At 45.6% G+C, this 22,037-nt stretch overlaps 1 protein-coding gene across 31 annotated transcripts in view; it reads right to left on the minus strand.

Annotated features, from left to right (window-relative positions):
* NACA (nascent polypeptide associated complex subunit alpha) overlaps positions 1-12,895 on the minus strand; it is a 46,467-nt gene extending 33,572 nt beyond the window's left edge. For 17 of the 31 annotated variants that reach the window (XM_069758491.1, XM_069758490.1, XM_069758488.1 and 14 more), the window contains exons 1-8: positions 12,812-12,895; positions 11,147-11,218; positions 5,208-5,273; positions 4,734-4,793; positions 1,983-2,051; positions 1,838-1,900; positions 1,347-1,409; positions 1,114-1,176 (exon numbers count right to left, since the gene is read on the minus strand). In XM_069758491.1, coding sequence (XP_069614592.1) covers positions 1,114-1,176; positions 1,347-1,409; positions 1,838-1,900; positions 1,983-2,051; positions 4,734-4,793; positions 5,208-5,273; positions 11,147-11,216 — 454 coding nt within the window. In that variant the 5' untranslated portion in view covers positions 11,217-11,218; positions 12,812-12,895. Of the gene's footprint in view, positions 1-1,113; positions 1,177-1,346; positions 1,410-1,837; positions 1,901-1,982; positions 2,052-4,733; positions 4,794-5,207; positions 5,274-11,146; positions 11,219-12,766; positions 12,786-12,811 lie in introns of those variants that run through there. The other 14 variants (XM_069758492.1, XM_069758487.1, XM_069758474.1 and 11 more) reach the window with 6 other exon arrangements.
* Between the last annotated feature and the right edge of the window lie 9,142 nt (positions 12,896-22,037).

The following is a 22,037-nucleotide window of genomic DNA, read 5'->3' on the forward strand; positions in this document are numbered from 1 at the left end:
TTAACCCCAAATATGGTTCCCAGGGCCTGGAGGAGAGTCTCCTCTCCTCCACCCCGGGTACCACCCGCACATTATCCACTTACTTCCCGCAACGTGGGCACAGCCCCATGCGGGAAGTAAGCGGTTCAATGTATTCCTATGGGTGCAGAATCGCAGCGATTCTGCACAAAGAAGTGACATGCTGCGGGTTGTAAACCGCTGCGTTCCCGCGCGGTTTTTCCCGCAGCATGTGCACAGCGGTTTGCGGTTTCCATAGGGTTTACATGTTACTGTAAACGCTATGGAAACTGCTGCGGACCCGCAGCATCAAAATCGCGGCGGTTCCGCGGTAAAAACCGCTAAGTGTGAATATAGCCTTAAGGCCCCGTCACACATAGCGACGCTGCAGCGATACCGACAACGATCCGGATCGCTGCAGCGTCGCTGGAGAGCTGTCACACAGACAGCTCTCCAGCGACCAACGATCCCGAGGTCCCCGGTAACCAGGGTAAACATCGGGTAACTAAGCGCAGGGCCGCGCTTAGTAACCCGATGTTTACTCTGGTTACCATTGTTAAAGTAAAAAAAAACCAAACGCTACATACTTACCTACCGCTGTCTGTCCTCGGTGCTCTGCTTCTCTGGTCTGGCTGTGAGCACAGCGGCCGGAAAGCAGAGCGGTGACGTCACCGCTCTGCTTTCCGGCTGACCGGCGCTCACAGCCAGACCAGAGAAGCAGAGCGCCGAGGACAGACAGCGATAGGCAAGTATGTAGCGTTTGTTTTTTTACTTTTAGGATGGTAACCAGGGTAAACATCAGGTTACTAAGCGCGGCCCTGCGCTTAGTTACCCGATGTTTACCCTGGTTACCAGCGAAGACATCGCTGAATCGGCGTCACACACGCCGATTCAGCGATGTCAGCGGGACCTCAACGATCAAAAAATGGCCCAGGCCATTCCGACACGACCAGCGATCTCACAGCAGGGGCCTGATCGCTGGTACGTGTCACACATAGCGAGATCGCTACTGAGATCGCTGTTGCGTCACAAAACTTGTGACTCAGCAGCGATCTCGCTATGTGTGACGGGGCCTTTACATGCTATTGATTCCATTGTTCACACTACACAGAGTACCTGGCGCCTTGGCCTCCACAGCACGCACTGCAGGAGTCTCAGGAGCAGCTTTGTTTTCTGGAGCTAAGGCAAAAATACATATCCTCACTCAGTGAGACAAAAGGACGATCCACTCTCAGGTTGTGCGGTTACAATGGCTGGGCCTGATACACATGGCTTAACCAAAGTACTGAAGAGCAACTCCACAAATTAATAAGAGCGCCATCAGAGAAATCATTGAAGTTATGAAATACCTGGTGCTTTGTGTCCAGTGGACTCTGCAGGGATCACAGTAGGAGGGGTCTCTAATTTAGGAGCTAAAACATAAGCGTAATTAGATTACATGGAATACGACAAATAGGTGTTCAGGGATTACTAGTAGACAGTAGTCGGAACACTCAGACTGGCACTCTGTCCACCATGGTTGCTGGATATCAAAACAGGCAGTAGAGGACATCTGGACAACCCTAATCAGTCACATGCTACTGAAGTCGTTCAACCACAAGGGAAAAATATACCCCAGCCTGTAGTTACATCGCACTAAGACAAACGCATATATCACAAAAGGAACAGCAACAATACATTCATTCTACAGGCAACAAGTCAGCACGACATGCTTTACTGAAATTAATACATATATTGTTTAGATTTTCTATATCTTCATGTATGTTCAGAAAGAAGAGAGTCATTACTTATTTAACACCCTACAATAGAGACGACATGCAGAGTCGTGCAGCCATGATACCTGATGCTTTAGATTCAGCAACAGAAACTTTAGGGACACCAGATTTAGATTTTTTCTTTCGCGCTAAAACAAATAAATCCGCTTATTTACGTGTCCACTTCATTGTCCATTAACAGCCTTGCCCCAGAGCCAGACATGTCAGTACCTTGAGCTTTGGAGGAGTCAGCAGCAGGCACTTTTGGGACCTTGGGTGATGGAAGCTTGTCTTTTGAGGCTAAACCAAATATACATATACAGACAGATTACTAACAACTTCAGTGCACGCCTCCTCTGTCCAAGAACAGCTACAACTCCAAATACTATGGAATCATAACCCAGGGCTTCAAAAACCCAAATGAGAACATTGTAGACTGGAAAGCTGGAACTTGGAGTAAAAGGAGACTTGTGTCGTGACAGGTAAAGTTATATATCCATGTCCCAGAAAAAATTACCTGGAGCTTCAGGATCGGCAGAGATAACCTCAGACAAGAGATAAACATTATGTAGACTGTATGTAAGGCTCTTTGAAGGGACTGAATCTCCAATATGGAATCCGGATCATGAAACATCTCAGTTTAAGTCTTTCTTTATGCAATTTTCTGCATTTAGACAAAGGCTTCACAACAGCTACATACACCCGAGACCGCAATAATCAAGAGACTTCTCCTGACTTTTATGGAATATCATTCTAGGCATGGGCTGACCGGTGACATCTATTGTGACGCTGTGCTATCTATGAACCAGCATTAGTCCTTCCTGTGATTATAGTGAGGGGACTATGGTACTTTATGATCAGACTTTTTGGTGGTTTCTGTATTGTTGCAAGAGCCTTAACGCATTTTGCTATTGGAGCTGCATGAGATCCCCCTTCCCCCCACCCAGGATGAGCTGCATTTGTCAACTGCACCATTTTGGAATATATGGGTCATTAACCCCTTCATGACCTTGGGATTTTTCGTTTTTCCGTGTTCGTTTTTCACTCCCCTCCTTCCCAGAGACATAACTTTTTTATTTTTCCGTCAATTTGGCCATGTGAGGGCTTATTTTTTGCGGGACGAGTTGTACTTTTGAACGACATCATTGGTTTTAGCACGTCGTGTACTAGAAAACGGTAAAAAAATTCCAAGTGCGGTGAAATTGCAAAAAAAGTGCAATCCCACACTTGTTTTTTGTTTGGCTTTTTTGCTAGGTTCACTAAATGCTAAAACCGACTTGACATTATGATTCTCCAGGTCAGTACGAGTTCGTAGACACCAAACATGACTAGGTTATTTTTTATCTAAGTGGTGAAAAAAAATTCCAAACTTTGCTAAAATTTTTTTTTTAAAATTGCGCCATTTTCCGATACTCGTAGCGTCTCCATTTTTCGTGATCTGGGGTCGGTTGAGGGCTTATTTTTTGCGTGCCGAGATGACGTTTTTAATGATAGCATTTTGGTGCAGATACGTTCTTTTGATCGCCCGTTATTGCATTTTAATGCAATGTCGCGGCGACCTAAAAAACGTAATTCCGGCGGTTCAAATTTTTTTCTCGCTACGCCGTTTAGCGATCAGGTTAATGCTTTTTTTAATTGATAGATCGGGCGATTCTGAGCGCGGCGATACCAAATATGTGTAGATTTGATTTTTTTTTATTGATTTATTTTGATTGGGGCGAAAGGGGGGTGATTTAAACTTTTATATTTTTTCACATTTTTTTTTTTTTACTTTTGCCATGCTTCAATAGCCTCTATGGGAGGCTAGAAGCAGGCATAGCACGATCGGCTCTGCTACATAGCAGCGATCTGTTGATCGCTGCTATGTAGCAGAAATGGAGGTGTGCTGTGAGCGCCGACCACAGGGTGGCGCTCACAGCCACCGGTGATCAGTAACCATAGAGGTCTCTAGGACCTCTATGGTTACCATCCTGACGCATCGCCGACCCATCGCCGACCCCCGATCATGTGACGGGGTCGGCGATGACGTCATTTCCGGCCGCCCGGCCGGAAGCGGTAGTTAAATGCCGCTGTCTGCGTTTGACAGCGGCATTTAACTAGTTAATGGGTGCGGGCAGATCGCGATTCTGCCCGCGCCTATTACGGGCACATGTCAGCTGTTCAAAACAGCTGACATGTCCCGGCTTTGATGCGGGCTCACCGCGGAGCCCTGCATCAAAGCAGGGGATCTGACCTCGGACGTACTATCCCGTCCGAGGTCAGAAAGGGGTTAACTAATGTACTAACTCTTTATGTGGAATATAGACAAACAGAATGCTGCCTTTTCTCTTTTTTAACATGGTTTATAGTATACGCTACTCACTATGCCGAACATTGAAAGAGTCATCCAACAGGTTTTTTTTCCTGCAAGTCAATACGATTATGGCGATACCAAATTTATGAAAATCACTGCGCACGCCTCCGTGCTGCTCAGCAATCTGCATCCTGCGCACGCTGTCAGACCTGTGTGAGTGCAGGGGAACTTTTTATGAGGACAGGAATTGCACATGATCGGCCAGCTGATCGGTCACTGGGAGGACGAATAAAGCTTGCAGACGGAATAACGCCAGGGGGCATACTTCAGATGGTGAAAGGTTATTTTTTAACTCAGTGTAATTTTTAATAACTGTAAATTAATTTAATTTATTTCCACGTTTTCCATTTAGTTAAATGTATTCTTTATGGTGGCACAACCCCTTTAAGTACTGCTCATCATTTTGTAGAATGGACATCCTATTTTAATTCTAAGAAAGCATGGCAATTCCAAATTGAGTTTACATTGTTTTTTTTTAGTTTTACTAGTATGCAAAAAGTAAAATGGGTGAATGACCAAAGGACACTTGTATATGTTAGAAAGAAACTGAGAAAATAAACACCACACATTGAAAGCAATTAAATGCATCTGACATTTTACTTCTGTAGAAAAATGAAAGCACGTGATACCTGGTGCTTTGGCATCGGAGGTTGGCAGTGCGGGAATTTCAGCTGGTGGAGGCTGGGTCTCTGAAGGCAGAGTTTATTCATTTACACACGGCAATAACCTTAGCACCATGCACTACAATAATAACTAAATTGCAAGGGAAGCCAACAGATAAGCTACTAATAGCAGTAGCAGTGTAACCAGCATGCACTAAACAGGCCTGAGCCATAACTGGGGGAAAGTGCCCACAACAGTCATGAAAAGTGACACTTAAGGGACATACAGTCGTGGCAATGGCAGATCACATGTGCAAACCATACTCCATTTACTGCGGTTTTTGCAACAAGTAAAGATGAGGCACAAAAATCAGGCCCCCATCTGTATTTGCCATGACAGATTTATGGCAATTTACATGCTAGTTTCTTACATCTATGGGTGAATGTTAGTCAACACTGCAAACTATTAAAAATAAACTCGAGTTTCACAAGCAATAATACCTGGAGCCTTAGTATTAGCAGCAGGCTCTACGGGAGCAGCAGGGGCCGACAGCTCTGTTTTTGGAACTAAACAAGAGAGATTCTTGAGTATGAACAGGTAAAGTATAAAAAGCTGCACATGAGAAATAGGCAAGTGGTCAGACCACCGATCAGCAAGTTATCACATGTACTGTGAACAGCCCTTTAACAACTCTCCTACTAAAACACTACTCCACAATAGCACACAGCATGGGGTCGATAGTGGGAGAGACAGGACAACTAAAGGTACCGTCACACTTAGCGACGCTGCAGCGATACCGACAACGATCCGGATCGCTGCAGCGTCGCTGTTTGGTCGCTGGAGAGCTGTCACACAGACAGCTCTCCAGCGACCAACGATCCCGAGGTCCCCGGTAACCAGGGTAAACATCGGGTAACTAAGCGCAGGGCCGCGCTTAGTAACCCGATGTTTACCCTGGTTACCATCGTAACAAAACAAACAGTACATACTTACATTCAGCTGTCTGTCCCTTGCCGTCTGTTTGCTGCACTGACTGCTGGCCGCAAAGTGAAAGCAGAGCACAGCCACAGCGGTGAGTTACCGCTGTGTGACTCACCGCTGTGCTGTGCTTTCACTTTCACTTTGCGGCCAGCAGTCAGTGCAGGAAATAGACGGCAAGGGACAGACAGCTGAATGTAAGTATGTACTGTTTGTTTTTTTACGATGGTAACCAGGGTAAACATCGGGTTACTAAGCGCGGCCCTGCGCTTAGTTACCCGATGTTTACCCTGGTTACCAGTGAAGACATCGCTGAATCGGTGTCACACACACCGATTCAGCGATGTCTGCGGGGAGTCCAGCGACGAAATAAAGTTCTGGACTTTCTTCCCCGACCAGCGACAGCACAGCAGGGGCCTGATCGCTGCTGCCTGTCACACTGGACGATATCGCTAGCGAGGACGCTGCAACGTCACGGATCGCTAGCGATATCGTCTAGTGTGACGGTACCTTAATGCTATATTCATTACTACTCGTACCTGAGCCCAACCCCATTGAAAATAATGGATTCCCGAACTGCTAAGAAAAAAAATTCTCTTTCCCCCGCTCACCATGGACTTACCCCAAACACTGCACCGGACTTCAGTAAAAAGTCCGTATTCAGCGTTCAAGTCCAAACAGTGACTATCCGGTACGAACGCCGGACAGTTCCATCCGGGTTCGTCCATTTCTAATTACTACCCTGCCAAATTCAGAAAATGAGTGTTCAAGATACATCAAGCCACGACATCACATAGATGATGTTATGCTTCTTGGAGAACAGGTAAAGCCTGAAATCACGTTAAGGTTACACGGAGGTGGTATTTACAAGTTACATATTAGACACGGTTCAGCATTATTACTACCAGCTACATATGGCAATGTTAGTCCCCCCCTGGACAGCACACCATCAGTGTACAAAGCAGCAACACTAGGTCATACCTGGGGGTCCAGGTGCCCCAGAGGGAGGGGAGAGGCCATCTGTGACTCAATACATTAACAGATAACATAACTATACTCATAGTTCGAAAACAAAGTAACTGCAACCCAGTTATACAGATTTTACTCAGATTTATTAAAGGGACTGCACAGAATAAAGGTAAGTTCACACTAGGCGCTTTTCTTCTGCATCAAAACCTGATCTCTTGGCAGGAAAAAAACTGCAGAAAAAAAAAAAACATGATTTCCTTGGTGTTTGTGTTTTGGTGGTGTTTTGGCATGCTGAATTTGTCGCTTGTGCATGCTGATAAAGTTTAGTGTAAAAAAAAAAAAAGTCCTATTCCATCGAATCAGGTTTTGACATAAAACGCAGCAAAACCCGATACTTGCGCTTTTTCACCACCTATTCAAGTCAATGCGTGAAAACTGCTGAAAAAAAGCTGAAAGAAGTGATATGCTCTATGTCCCAAAAACCATGCAAAGCACAAAATACAGATGACAAACAAAGCAGTGTATGCATGAGATTTCTGAGATCTCATAGGCTTTGCTGGCTGGTACTATAAAACAGCTGAAAATTTGCATAAAAACCAACATTAAAAAATAATGCAGCAAAACGCCCTGTGTGAACTTAGCCTAACTGTTCAAACCAAGACCAGACGCTCGGTGCATCATGGCGGGGCCAACCATTTATATGCACCTTCCCACCTGCTTGTTTTCGCTCCATCTCCACCCTTCCCTTTTATTTGATTGACAGCTCTGGCTTCATAGACACAGTGAAGGGCGGAGGTACAGGGGAACAAGCAGGGGGAAGGTGTACTTAAATGATTGTTGAAAGTCCAGCACTGCTTCATGGCGACACCAATCATTCTGTGTTGACAGAGTTCCTTTAACATTAGAAGTACCTAACATGTTGCTAATACAGCTAAAGGCAAGATACCCGATCACTATGATAGTCCTATGGTGTACAGCCATGACCTCAGACAATCAGCCAAGTAAACTTTGTCCCTATGTAAGCTGAAGCCAACTAGGTTTGTAGCCTACAGAAAGGGGATGGTAGCAGAAAAAGAGTGTGTATAGAAATGTATCTAAATAATAGTTGTTCAGGAACTGCTCACTAACTATTTTATCAGTTAACGCAATGAAACAAACTATGGCAAAGACCAAACAAGCAGAAAATGAGATCAAGGCGGTGGAAAGCCAGTGACAGACTGATTAGCAGACCAATGCTGCAACTCAGCACATTCCCACAATGGAGATTAGCAGGAAACAAGGGAGGAGTGAAGGAAAAAAGTTATGTGACCTCATGTAAAGACGGAGGAGATCGGATGCATACTACACAAATGCACCTAAAGTACCCGAGAATCATGTATTGCAATAACGAGAAATGTATGAACTTGCCATATGGGCAGCACAGTGGTTAGTGCTGTAGCCTAGGCACGTTGGGGTCTTGGGTTCAAATGTCACCACATCTGCAAGGTACTTGCAAGTTTGCGTGGGTTTCCGCCAACACACAAGACATACTGATAGGGAATTTAGATTGTGAGCCCCAATGGGGACAGTACAGACTAAGTTTGTTAGAGTCCTGTGGCCTTAATGGTGCTATACAAGCGAGTAAAATACATACAACAGAGGTCTTTGTGAAGTTTTGTAGCCAGATAACACAATGCTTCAAAGGGAACACTATTAATCTCAGATATGGAGTTAATCTGCAGGAAGATAGCATTACAATGCAGCACCCGTGAATGAAAGCATGCCCGCCGGGAGAAAATTAACTTTTTACCTCCCAGGAGCTGCCAGCTTTCAGCAACAGGGGTGTGCAGGGAGGGGGTCACAGGCACCTCTCTCAGCACCCCTCACCCAGGCACTTTGACAGCTCTCTCAGCACTGATAAGGTGACTGGACCCGCTCTGTGCAAGTCCCCATGGCAAAGGCAGCAGCTCCAGGGAGGAAAGAAGTTCATTTTTACTTTCGTGGCCAGGGTGAATTGTAATGCCATTTACCCGCAGGTGAATAGTTTACGCAAAGTCACGGGTTCCCTTTAAGTGTTATTTTTCTACATAAATACTGCAGGTGGGTCCAGTGCTCTTATGTGAATAGACCAAATATCTGTATAAGTGATACATGCCGCCTGTGACAAGTTATTGCTTACAAGACACATAGCAAACACATTACCTATGGATAGACCACCTACCTGAAGGCTCAGGAGCGGCTCCTGCCGTCTGACTAGTCTCACTAGCCACCACCTCAGAGCTCTGAGACACGGGATTTTCATCCCGACATCCTGCAGCCACTTCTGTAGGCGCAGCCGCCTCCCCAGTGGTTGAGGGAGAAGTTACTGGAATAGCAGCACTGGGTGAACTAACAAGATTCCGGCCATTCACTGGCCCCACCAAACATGCTCAGAAACAATTCACTGCAGTGAGGGATGAACACCAAAATGCCAGATTTACACTGTAACTGCACTTCCAGGATGAGCAGCCGTGTGTGCATTTATGGATAACACAAATATTGGCCATTATAGGGCTTGTGCCGGCACTTGTCAGTTCTACCCCTGAACTAGAAGTCTGGTCAGGTTCTCCATGTGCTTTTCGGTTTTTGATCCTCTCCAGCTTTCCCCCTCCCTCTCCAGTTACATTGGCAGAAGGTAGAATTTGATCCCTCACTGCAGACAGATTTGTAGACAGATATAGATGTTTTTAAGTGTGAATGATCTGTGTCAGAAACAAAGTGACCGATAAGTGGCTTTTCTCTAATAAGATGTTACATTTTTTTTAAGTTTTACATATCCTGTTGATTTATAGGAAAAAACACTACACGATAAATGCATCAACACATCCCCCCCCCCCCCAACTAATACAAGGTCACTAATATGTAAGGAGAGTGAGCCAAATAAACAGGATGCATCACTCCTCAATCTATCTCTTCTGTGTTAGCTTTACTGAAGAGATCCATGCAAACTGAATTCTGGAGCGTGGCCTCTGCTCATATAGATTTTAGCCAACGACTTGGTACCACAGGCAAACTCCCCAACATAATAATAATAATCTTTATTTATATAGCGCCAACATATTCTGCAGCGCTTTACAGTTTAAAGGTAAAAAGTATAGACAATGTGGAAATATGAGTGTTCTATAAATGTCCTACCATAGAAAAAACGTATTTATTCCTGTAATAAATCCTAATTAAACAAGCCAACAACTGCAAGTAGCTCTTATAGACCATCATATGAGAGTATATACAACACTTGTGGGTGATACCTGTAAAACATCAGTTACTACAGAACAAGTTGAAAAATTAAATGACTCCTGAAGTATACAAGCCTAAAACACAAAAGCACATCAAAGGTGTCCTGGCCAAAGTGCAGTGTTAACCAGACCAGTGAAATGCAAGCATTATTGGCATTTTGTCACATGTTCAGTGTGTACTCAGGCCGGATTTGCAGGTTCTGATCATTCATCATCAGCACTTTACATCCCCAATTGTCCAGTTATAACATACATCCAATTTCAGAAAACTTGAAATTCATAGCTTTGGGTACTGGGATTCCAGGGGCTGATCTAGGAAAGACGTGGCAGAAATGCTTAGCGGTGCACCTTGTCTGTGGAGTTCAGCTGTTTCCAAAGAACTGACCAGAGTGCACAGTCTTGCGTATTTTCTGTGAATAGGTGCTCCTTGTCTCTTTCCTTGGAGAAGTGAGTTAGGCCATGTTCAGTATTTGGTCAGCATTTGACATCAGTATCTCTAAGGCCTCTTTCACACTTGCGTCGTCTGGCCTCTGTCGCAATGCGTCGTTCTGTGCAAAAAACGCATCCTGCAAAGTTGCCCGCAGGATGCGCTTTTTGCCCATAGACTTGTGTTGCAGACGGATCGCGACGTATGGCCATACGTTGCGTCCGTCGTGCACGGGATCCGACGTGTTTTGGCTGACCGTCATCACGGAAAAACGTTCAAGGGAACGTTTTTTTCATACGGCGCATCCGCCATTTCCTAACGCGCATGCTCGGCTGGAACTCCGCCCCCTCCTCCCCGGCACTTTAGAATGGTCAGCGGATGCGTTGAAAAACTGCATCCGCTGCCCACGTTGTGCCGAATTTTCACAACGTACGTCGCGCCGACAGTTCGCGACAGCCACGTACCGACGCAAGTGTGAAAGAAGCCTAAGCCAAAACCAGGACTGTCTGAAAAATGCAGAAGTGGTGACATGTTTCTATTATATTTTTTCTCTTGATTGTTTTGCCCCTGGTTTGGACCTAAATAGTGATGCAAAATACTGACCAAACCCTGACCATGGCCTTAAGTTCTAAGGGACAGAACATTCAGCTGAGCACTTTAAACTTCTGCTTCAGAGATCAGTGCTGTCTCAGCAGTCAGATCTTTAATGATCAAAGCCTCCAACATGTCAGAAATTATAGCCTGGCTGAGGGAGTGGCTGATGAAGAAGGAACAGGAGGAAATAAGCTAGAACGTGAGCTCATGCACTTACCCGTCTCAGCTTGTGGCTGGTGGAGTTCTTGTTCCGCAACAGGGACAGTTTCTGTGGCTTCACCAGGCATTTCTAAAATGAAGGAAGAAATAAAACTCTTTAGTCCAGTAACACATACAGTGACAATGCCATTACGATACTCTTAACGGATTTATTAGCACACAAAGCAGCTGCCAAGTAAAAACCTACAAATACAGGAACGTTGGCCAAGGGTACGTTCGTCCGACAGTTACCTGAGGAGTATGGCCTCCTTAAAGGGCTTGTTCAGGTTTGGCATGAAAGTCTGCAGCTCCTATACTCATGAATCCTCACATCACACACTGTCAGGATTCTCCAGTGCCAGCAGTTGTGTGATCACGAGTTCAGCCTAGAAATGCGCAGCCTCACTCAAAAGAAGCAAAGTGAGCGACACCGCAGACATCCAGTTGGAAATGTTACTGTTAGTATGCATATCGCGTACTTGCAGTCACATGACCGCCCGGTCTCCCGCCGGCATTGGGAGAATCCTGACAGTGTGCGCTGTACAAATTCACAAGTCTGCGGACTCATGCAGAACCCAGGGATGGTGGCATTTTTACTCCATAAGCTTTCTGTATTTGAAAATAGAGAGCTGCACTGACACTGCAACCTGTGATCACTCTCCATCTATCTGCTGCATTGAGGACGGGCAGTGGGGGAAGTTTACTTTTTAAGCCAAAGCAGTATATATATATATACACATAGATAAATATATATTCTATTAAAAATTGGACAACTTCTGTAACTCTAGATAAGGTGAAAACTGATGATGGGTGTAACCATAAACCTCCCAGTGTGGTGTTGCTGTCCCAGCTGTCCTGGGGAGCAGCTGAGCACAGTGGATCTGACTTCTGAACACTCAGATCAGTCTTTAAGGTGTTAACGAGATATATTAAGGCCTACACTACTGCGTGACTTGCATAGCTTTTTGTTTAAAAGAGGTAAAAAAAAATTAAAAATTCCCCATAAGCTTATTAGTGTAAGTATGGATTTACACCTCCATGGATCGGCTGTGGGTATCCTGACCCAAATTTGACAGCCTCCTATATTACTCTATGGGGTGGCTGAGATCAGTGGCCTCTGTGAATGTGGGGTTCGGTCCTGGCAGGTGCCCTTATACCCCAAACACGGTGTGCACTTTGCCATAGAACGATATGAAGCCTGAGTGTTAGCACTGTGATACAGGTAGTGGAGACCTGACTGCTCCTGTTAGCGCCATGTTCATTGCTGTGTCCGATCTTCTCTCCTAGAGAGGAGCCCACAGGTCCAGTATCAGTGGGAACAGACCAGACACACTGACTATGGGGGAAGCTCACACACCAGCGGTCACAGGGACACTTCCCTCACTACGGCTGTGGGGCCATGCTCCGCAGCGCACTGCTAGCGGCCCGGGACGGCTCCTGGCACCATGCCTGCACAGGGCGATGTGAGAGCAGGTCCCGGGGGCCGCACACCAGTCCTGGAACCCCGGAGCAGGCACCGTGACCCAGCGCTCCCCTCGTTACTTCCCCGGCCTTCCTGCGGTCAGCCTAGGCCCAGACACCCCGCGCCCTTCACACTGCACCCGGCCCCCGCCACGGACGCTCAGAGACGGGGAATTACTTGCAGAACGGCGAGGATGGATTTGGATGCAAAAGAGACACTCACTGTGTGAGGAGCTCGGGTCCAAGATGGCTGAAGAAAGAACGCCCACAGCGCGCAGCTTCCGGGATCCCGCGGCGGACGGCAGTGCTTCCGGGTCACACGTGCTGCCAGGAGACGTGTGGAGGGTTCATGTGGAGCTGCTGCAGCTGGCACTGGCCGTCAGCACTGGGGAGAGCTCGGTCCCGCCCGCAGAGCGGCCATGGCTGCAGACTAACCTGCGGGGCCACCCGTGTACGGTTCCTTTCTCCCCTCAGCAGAAGCCTGACACTGCGGGGTGTAGACCCCAATCCGGGACTGTCCGCTGTATCCGGGACAGTGGGGACCGGAGATGAGCGGATGGGTTCATGGGACCCCGGTGGTACCGGACCGGAGGCCACGGATCTCTGCCCTTCCGCCGTCCCCGCTGCCGCGTCCTCTGTCTGTCTGCTCATCTCTAGTTGGTACCTGTGGATTTAGGGTTTGTTCCTTCACAGTCGGAGCCGCCAGAACTTTCTCCTCTTTCTCTAAAGGTACCTTCACACATAACGATATCGTTGCAACATCACGCTTTTTGTGACGTAGCAACGATCCCGCTAACGAGCTCGTTATGTGTGACGGCGACCAACGATCAGGCCCCTGCTGGGAGATCCTTGGGGAATGATCAGGACCTTTTTTTGGTCGCTGATCACCCGCTGTCATCGCTGGATCGGCGTGTGTGACGTCGCTCCAGCGATGTGTTCACTTGTAACCAGGGTAAACATCGGGTTACTAAGTGCAGGGCCGCGCTTAGTAACCCGATATTTACCCTGGTTACCATTGTAAAAGTAAAAAAAAAAAAACAGTACATACTGACATTCTGATGTCTGTCACATCCCCCGGCGTCAGCTTCCCTGCACTGACTGTCAGTGCCGGCCATAAAGCACAGCGGTGACGTCACCACTCTGCTCTGCTTTACGGCCGGCACTGACAGTCAGTGCAGGGAAGCTGACGGCGGGGACGTGACAGACATCAGAATGTGAGTATGTACTGTTTTTTTTTTTTAACTTTTACAATGGTAACCAGGGTAAATATCGGGTTACTAAGCGCGGCCCTGCACTTAGTAACCCGATGTTTTTCCCTGGTTACCCGGGGACTTTGGCATCGTTGAAGACAGTTTCAACGATGCCGAAGTTGTTCCCCTGATCGTTGGTTGCTGGAGAGAGCGGTCTGTGTGACAGCTCCCCAGCGACCACACAACGACTTACCAACAATCACGGCCAGGTCGTATCGCTGGTCGTGATCGTTGGTAAGTCGTTTAGTGTAATGGTACTTTAAGCTTCACTATATGACATCTGGCTTGGTGTCTTTAACCCCTTAGAGCCCTAACTCTTTTTTATTTTTCCTTCAATATTTCCATGTGAGGCTTGGTTTTTGCAGGACGAGTTTTACGTTTGACCATCATTGGTTTTAGCATGTCGTGTACTGGAAAACGAGAAAAAAATTCCAAGTGCGGTGAAATTGCAAAAGTACAATCCCACAGTTGTTTTTTGTTTGCTTTTTTTGCTAGGTTAATAATAATAATAATCTTTATATAGCGCCAACATATTCCGCAGCGCTTTACAGTTTAACAGTTTCAAACACAAACGTCATAAGTAACAACGTTAACAATACAATAATTAAAGCAAAATAAGACAACCCTGCTCGTGAGAGCTTACATTCTACAATGAGGTGGGGGAGATGCAAAGTACAGGTGTGTATTTACAATGATGTATTTACAATCATGGTCCAGCCATCTTCAGGGATTGGGGAATAGATGGGGATAGTGAATGGGCTACACACACAAACATAAAATGACTTTGATTAGTGAACGTGATAGGCCGCTCTGAACAAATGTGTTTTGAGCGAGCGCCTAAAACTATGCAAATTATGGATGGTCCTAATATCTTGGGGTAGAGCATTCCAGAGGATTGGCGCAGCACGGGAGAAGTCTTGGAGTCGGGAGTGGGAGGTACGGATTAGTGCAGAGGTTAATCGAAAGTCATTTGCAGAGCGCAGTGGTGTGTTAAGGTACCTTCACACATAACGATATTGTTAACGATATGGTTGCATTTTGTGACGTAGCAACGATATCGTTAATGAAATCGTTATGTGTGACAGCGACCAACGATCAGGCCCCTGCTGGGAGATCGTTGGTCGCTGAACAAAGTCCAGAACTTTGTTTCGTCGCTGGATCTCCCGCAGACATCGCTGGATCGGCGTGTGTGACACCGATCCAGCGATGTCTTCACTGGTAACCAGGGTAAACATCGGGTAACTAAGCGCAGGGCCGCGCTTAGTAACCCGATGTTTACCCTGGTTACCATCCTAAAAGTAAAAAAACAAACAGTACATACTTACCTACCGCTGTCTGTCCCCGGCGCTGTGCTCTGCTCTCCTCCTGCTCTGGCTGTGAGCGTCGGTCAGCCGGAAAGCAGAGCGGTGACGTCACCGCTCTGCTTTCCGGCCGCTGTGCTCACACAGACAGTACAGGAGGAGTGCAGAGCACAGCGCTGGAGGACAGACAGCGTTAGGTAAGTATGTACTGTTTGGTTTTTTTACTTTTAGGATGGTAACCAGGGTAAACATCGGGTTACTAAGCGCGGCCCTGCGCTTAGTTACCCGATGTTTACCCTGGTTACCGGCATCGTTGGTCGCTGGAGAGCGGTCTGTGTGACAGCTCTCTGTGTGACAGCTCTCCAGCGACCAAACAGCAACGCTGCAGCGATCCGGATCGTTGTCGGTATCGCTGCAGCGTCGCTTAATGTGAAGGGGCCTTTAGGCTGATAGACAGAAATGAGGGAGGAGATGTAAGGGGGTGCCGCACTGTGGAGAGCTTTGTGGGTGAGAACAAGTACTTTGAATTGTATCCTGTAATGAATGGGCAGCCATTGTAACGACTGGCGAAGAGCGGACGCGTCCGAGTAACGATTAGCCAGATGGACGACCCTGGCTGCTGCATTAAGGATGGACTGGAGAGGGGAAAGTCGAGTAAGGGGGAGGCCAATTAATAGAGCGTTACAGTAGTCCAGGCGGGAGTGGATCAGGGCGACAGTGAGGGTTTTAGCTGTCTCCATGGTGAGAAAAGGGCGGATTCTAGAGATGTTCTTTAGGTGTAAGCAGCACGAGCGGGCAAGAGATTGTATATGGGAGGTGAAGGAGAAATCGGAGTCAAACATAACACCCAGACAGCGCGCCTGCTGCCGGGGTGTTATTATGGTGCCACCCACGGAGAGGGAAATGTCAGATTTAGGGAGGTTAGTAGATGGCGGGAGCAGGAGAAGTTCAGTTTTGGAGAGGTTGAGTTTCAGATAGAGAGCGGACATGATGTTGGAGACTGCGGACAGACAGTCAGTACGAGTTCATAGACACCAAACATGCCTAGGTTCTTTTTTATTTAAGTGGTGAAAAATTTTTTTCAAAATTTGTTTGGATGAGGGCCTATTTTTTTTTTTCGCGCCAAGATGACGTTTTTATTGATACCATTTTGCATAGATACAATTTTTTTTATGTCTTGATCAGGCATTTCTAAACACGGCAATACCAAATGTGTTTTTTTTCATTGTTTTATTTTGGATGGGGCAAAAGGGGGATGATTTGAACTTATTGTATAATATTTGTAAAAACTTTTTTTTCTCGTTTCAATAGTCTCCATGTGAGACTAAAAGCTGCGATCATCTGATTGCTTGTGTTAGCTGTGTGTAGCTAAAATGCTCATCTACTATGAGCGCCGATCACTGTGCGACAGTCATAGCAGTTGTGCAATGACAACCTCAGGGGTCTCCTGCCAATCCATCGGGGTCCTACGGTCATGTGACCACGGCACCAAAGGGCGGATCTACGATGCATATCCAGATTGCACAAATTAAATGCCGCTGTCAGATTGACAGCGCCAATTAACTAGTTAACAGCCATGGGTGGATTGCAATTCCACCTGCAGCTGTTAGGGGCACATGACAGCTGATCAGATCAGCTGTCATGTGCCAGAAAAGGTGCAGGCTCCGGCACCTGACCTTTGACGGATATACAGGTCATTGGGGGTGCACGCATCACAGAAGCTAAGCATCATGATACAGCAGTTATTCCATGGCAGTTAGTCAGGGCAGGAGTCAGGTAACCCACACTCTGTACTCCCCTCTATCCATGTGCTTTATTCCTATCCTCTTATGTTCCCTTGCAATCCACTTTCACCGCCCAATCCCCCCTCCATCAAGACTCGTATACATCAGCTCCTCACTCTTTCCCTCTCCCATGTACAGCTCCCATGCACTTCTCACCTTCCTGAAAAACCTCAGCCCATCTTGCCCAAACACACTGCACAAAAAAAAATTCATACACTTCCAAAAACTACTTGCTTTTTATCTTCTTACTCCTACTGATTTCGGGGGACATCTCCCTCATCCCCCAACCGCTACCCTACCTCATATCAAAACCATGCTAACCTTATTAATATTACTTGCATTCCCTCATCTCTCTTTTTCAATTGTGCCCTTTGGAATCCACGGTCTGTATGTAACAAGCTTCCTTTCCTGCACAACTACTTTGTGAACAACTCTCTGAATCTGTTGGTACTAACTGAAACCTGGATCCAGGACTCTGACACTGTGTCCCCTGCTGCCATTTCCCATGGTGGCTTACAATTCTCTCATTCCCCGAGAGTCGGCAATCGGTCGGTGGAGTCGGCATACTCTTGTCCCCACAATGCACGTTCTGTGAAGGAACAAATTATGAAAGATTCTCCATTTTGTGCTTTGACTCCATTTTGTTGTTGGTTAAAGATAAATTCTGTTATTTACTTAGGTAGAAGGTTACTGCTGCTATGAAGTAATTCTGTCCTGTTTCTCACGAAGATAACATTTTGTTATTCAGCTAGTCTATGGTTCATAATTGGTATAAAGACCTTGAGTGTTCTAATTGGAGCCGAGCCAGATAAGAGACTCGTGGGGGTATCGCTATACAAGACTGAGGAATCTGTTAATATGTTTTTCTATGCCAAAAAGACATGACCATATCTGTAGTTCCCATTTTTCCTGTATCCTCATGGGTTAAGTTTTTCCTGTATTCTTATAGGTTAAGAACTGTGAACGTGTTCTTATGCTGATTGGTTGAAGTATAATTTCTATGACTATGAAAAGTCAGACAATAAAACGGGGGCCCAGAGATCTGCTCGATCCCCCACACAGAGGCACGAGTCTCCGTCTGGTCATTTTCAGTTGCCGGCAACACCCTTTAGATTAATTTGGAAATCACTGAGTCAACCGTGAAGGATCACTTTAGATCCTCCCTCAACAGCTTGGCGCCCGAAAACGTGGGGCCCAACTAGAATGCCTCTGCCCCCCGGAGGACAACAAGACAAAGGACTCTCAAAGCGGACACAGGCACTGGAAAATTGGGACTGATCATCCCCCACAACAACCACGGTAAGTTGGCAGTTATACTGTCCAGACTGACCGTTTGGTGTGGTTTTCCTGTGTTTGTTGCTGCAAGGAGGATCTGAGGTTTGTCCCCGATGGTGGGTGATTTTTGGGTGGAATCATATAGAGGTGTAGTTCCGTTGGGAGCCCAGTGCTCGAACCGTACCTCATAAGGGACGGACACCCCGGATTGACCAATCATGTAATTCTCTTTATAGTCAAAATATCCTGAATTCCTGATCATTGTTAGAATCAGGCGCGGTGAGGTGATCGAAGATTGGGTAGGATACGTAACTCAGGAATATATAGAAGTATACAATATATATATCCAGAGGTATTCGGAGGGATGTCTAAGACGCCCTCCTCCTTTCACTGAGTACCGCGTTTTTGGGTTGTCCCAGTGGGGGACAGGTAAACCTAGTGGAATAGACTATATACGGCCGCTCTGGTACTATGCACGACAAAGTAAGGATATTTAGCTCTAAAGGAGAATCATGTTTCCATGGAAGTAAGAGAAGACTTTGAATTTGTGTGTTGAATCTGATATTGTTAGCCCAAAGATGGGGAAAATATTCTCAATCATTGGTTTTTCTAAGGTGGTCTGGTTTTTCATATGAATTGTGTAATGAAGGTTTTGTAGAAATTAATTAAGTCTGAGAACTGCTGTATTCTGTTTCTGTGTGAAATTTGGGATGGGAGGGGTCAAACATCTGCGCTATTGCTTTCTTTTGTGTTGAGGAATGCTGTGATGTTCTTATCTGTGTTTCTGGTATGGAGGGGGCGAGTCGCTGCATCCTCTCGGAATTTTCTATCCTTGTGTTGTGTAGTATGTGCAATAGTACAATGTTGTATTGAATTAGAAAGAAATATCGTAAGTTCAAGTTGGAATTTGAAAGTGAAAGAATTGTGCCTATTTTAGAAGAAAACATGTAAGAGATTGTTTGGTTATCAGTGTAAGTGATTGAAAGATTGGTAAAAGATTCACCTGCTTCAAGTTGAGTGGTTGATATATAGCAAATTAAGGATTAACAGAGAAAGTGAATTCGGATCTGTTTTTGTTACGTTGAAAAAAAAAAAAAAAAAAGAAAAAGGAAAGTTGTCTATTACTATGACAAAAAAAAACCAACTGGATGTTTGTGGTGCAGGAAGGAACTGAGAAAGTGACTGAGATTAATGTGTTGGGAAAACAAACAATAAGAAATTTGGTACAGGGGGGCTCCCTGTTAGGTAATATGGTCCCTCCCCAGGAAATTAAGTCTCTTCTCCCAACTGTAAGCTTTGTGCCCCTTAACCCCAAGGCACCAATATATCCTAGACTGCCGAGAAGTTCTATGGGCGTCTTATGGTAGTGTTTAAAGATCTGGGGTTTTCACTGTATAATAAAGCCCATTCACACGTTTTTGTGGTAGCTTTGATGTCCAAGTTTTAAATCTGAATTGAAAGAGGCAATAATGTCAGTTATGTGTTCCTGTTTCCATGATTGTTCTCTTGTGTCTACAAGACTGGGGAGTTCCACCACTCCTCTTGGGCTAGCTGCACAAAAGCTGTTCTGCCCTGTATGCACACATGGATTTTTCCTCTCTGAACCCTGTTCACACAGGTAATATACAGATGATCAGGTTTTTAAATACATCAGATAGGGATTGCATACATTAGTTAGGACTGCTCTGATATGGGTATACCGTGAAGATTGGTAGAGCAGCTTATTATACATTTTTTGCAAAAAACGTATCAACCAAATACCCTGTTATTTACATCTTTTACTAGCACTTGCGGATTACTGCAAACATTTTTTCAAACTGAGTGTTTTTGGTTTTACCATTCTCTTTTGTGTCTTCAGGTTTCTTGGTGGTGTGTGAACATGTTCTTACAGACTTGTTCACTGTGCAAGTAGCCTATGTGTTCCTGTTTCCATGATTGTTCTCTTGTGTCTACAAGACTGGGGAGTTCCACCACTCCTCTTGGGCTAGCTGCACAAAAGCTGTTCTGCCCTGTATGCACACATGGATTTTTCCTCTCTGAACCCTGTTCACACAGGTAATATACAGATGATCAGGTTTTTAAATACATCAGATAGGGATTGCATACATTAGTTAGGACTGCTCTGATATGGGTATACCGTGAAGATTGGTAGAGCAGCTTAGTATACATTTTTTGCAAAAAACGTATCAACCAAATACCCTGTTATTTACATCTTTTACTAGCACTTGCGGATTACTGCAAACATTTTTTCAAACTGAGTGTTTTTGGTTTTACCATTCTCTTTTGTGTCTTCAGGTTTCTTGGTGGTGTGTGAACATGTTCTTACAGACTTGTTCACTGTGCAAGTAGCCCATGTGTTCCTGTTTCCATGATTGTTCTCTTGTGTCTACAAGACTGGGGAGTTCCACCACTCCTCTTGGGCTAGCTGCACAAAAGCTGTTCTGCCCTGTATGCACACATGGATTTTTCCTCTCTGAACCCTGTTCACACAGGTAATATACAGATGATCAGGTTTTTAAATACATCAGATAGGGATTGCATACATTAGTTAGGACTGCTCTGATATGGGTATACCGTGAAGATTGGTAGAGCAGCTTAGTATACATTTTTTGCAAAAAACGTATCAACCAAATACCCTGTTATTTACATCTTTTACTAGCACTTGCGGATTACTGCAAACATTTTTTCAAACTGAGTGTTTTTGGTTTTACCATTCTCTTTTGTGTCTTCAGGTTTCTTGGTGGTGTGTGAACATGTTCTTACAGACTTGTTCACTGTGCAAGTAGCCCATGTGTTCCTGTTTCAATAATGTCAGTTAGACCTGACATCGAGAATTCCACTCCGGACGATGCATTAAAAGTAGTACAAAGTTTCCAGAAGAACTTAACCCATTCTGTATCAGCAGCTGCAGCGATCTTTACTCGCTCTCTAGTCGTCCCGCCCCAGCTGCAAGGACACAGCTCCCAGCTCGGTTCCTTATCAGTGGCCCAAGCAGAAGATTTCAGCTCCAGCCCCCCCTCCCTTACACAAATCCAGTCTTACGCTCCAATATCTATTTTAACCCTGTGTCTGGAAATCTCCCTCGCCATGTTAATTCTCAGACAAAGACAATATGATGGATGTATAAGTGCACCTGAGCAGACCTAGAGAGTTGGTGAGCCAAGATGATGGTCAAATGGTATTTATGTTATATAACCCCTATGCAGATGAGTATAATGAGATGTGTATCTTACATGCCCTTCCCACGGTTATGATGGCCCTGATAGGCCCAGATTCACCCCAATAATACCTGTAAAACCAGTAAAAGTGTTTCTCAAACCTGGTGCCCCCTTTTCCCAAAGTCCATCAGTACCCTTTGAAACATGATCAGGAGCGGGGCCTCAAGGGGCAAATACAAACGTTATTCGATAATGGTGCCCTGGTACCCTGTGTTTCTCCATGTAACACGCCCTTGTTTCCCGTTAAGAAAAAGACCCCACCCGGCCAACCCCCTGTGTATCGGCTGGTACAAGACCTACGGGCAGTTAATGCAGCTACTGTTCTAGAAACTCCAGTAGTGCCTAATCCATATACTCTTGTCCCAGATATCTCAGGATGCTGCTTGGTTCAGTTATCGACCTCGCCAATGCCTTCTTCAGCATTCCATTACACCCAGATTGCCAGTTCGTTTGCATTCACTTATCAGGGACGACAATTGATGTGGACAGTTATGCCACAAGGGGCCCAAAACAGTCCCAATCAGTTTGCAAAAAAAATATGGGCGAGTGTCTTTAACCCTGTCAGTTAGAATATCCCTATGTCATGTTGCTTCAGCATGTGGCTGATCTTTTGTTGTGTGC

The sequence above is a fragment of the Ranitomeya imitator genome, chromosome 3 (genome assembly GCF_032444005.1).
Source record: "Ranitomeya imitator isolate aRanImi1 chromosome 3, aRanImi1.pri, whole genome shotgun sequence".
NCBI classification, from domain to species: Eukaryota; Metazoa; Chordata; class Amphibia; order Anura; family Dendrobatidae; genus Ranitomeya; species Ranitomeya imitator.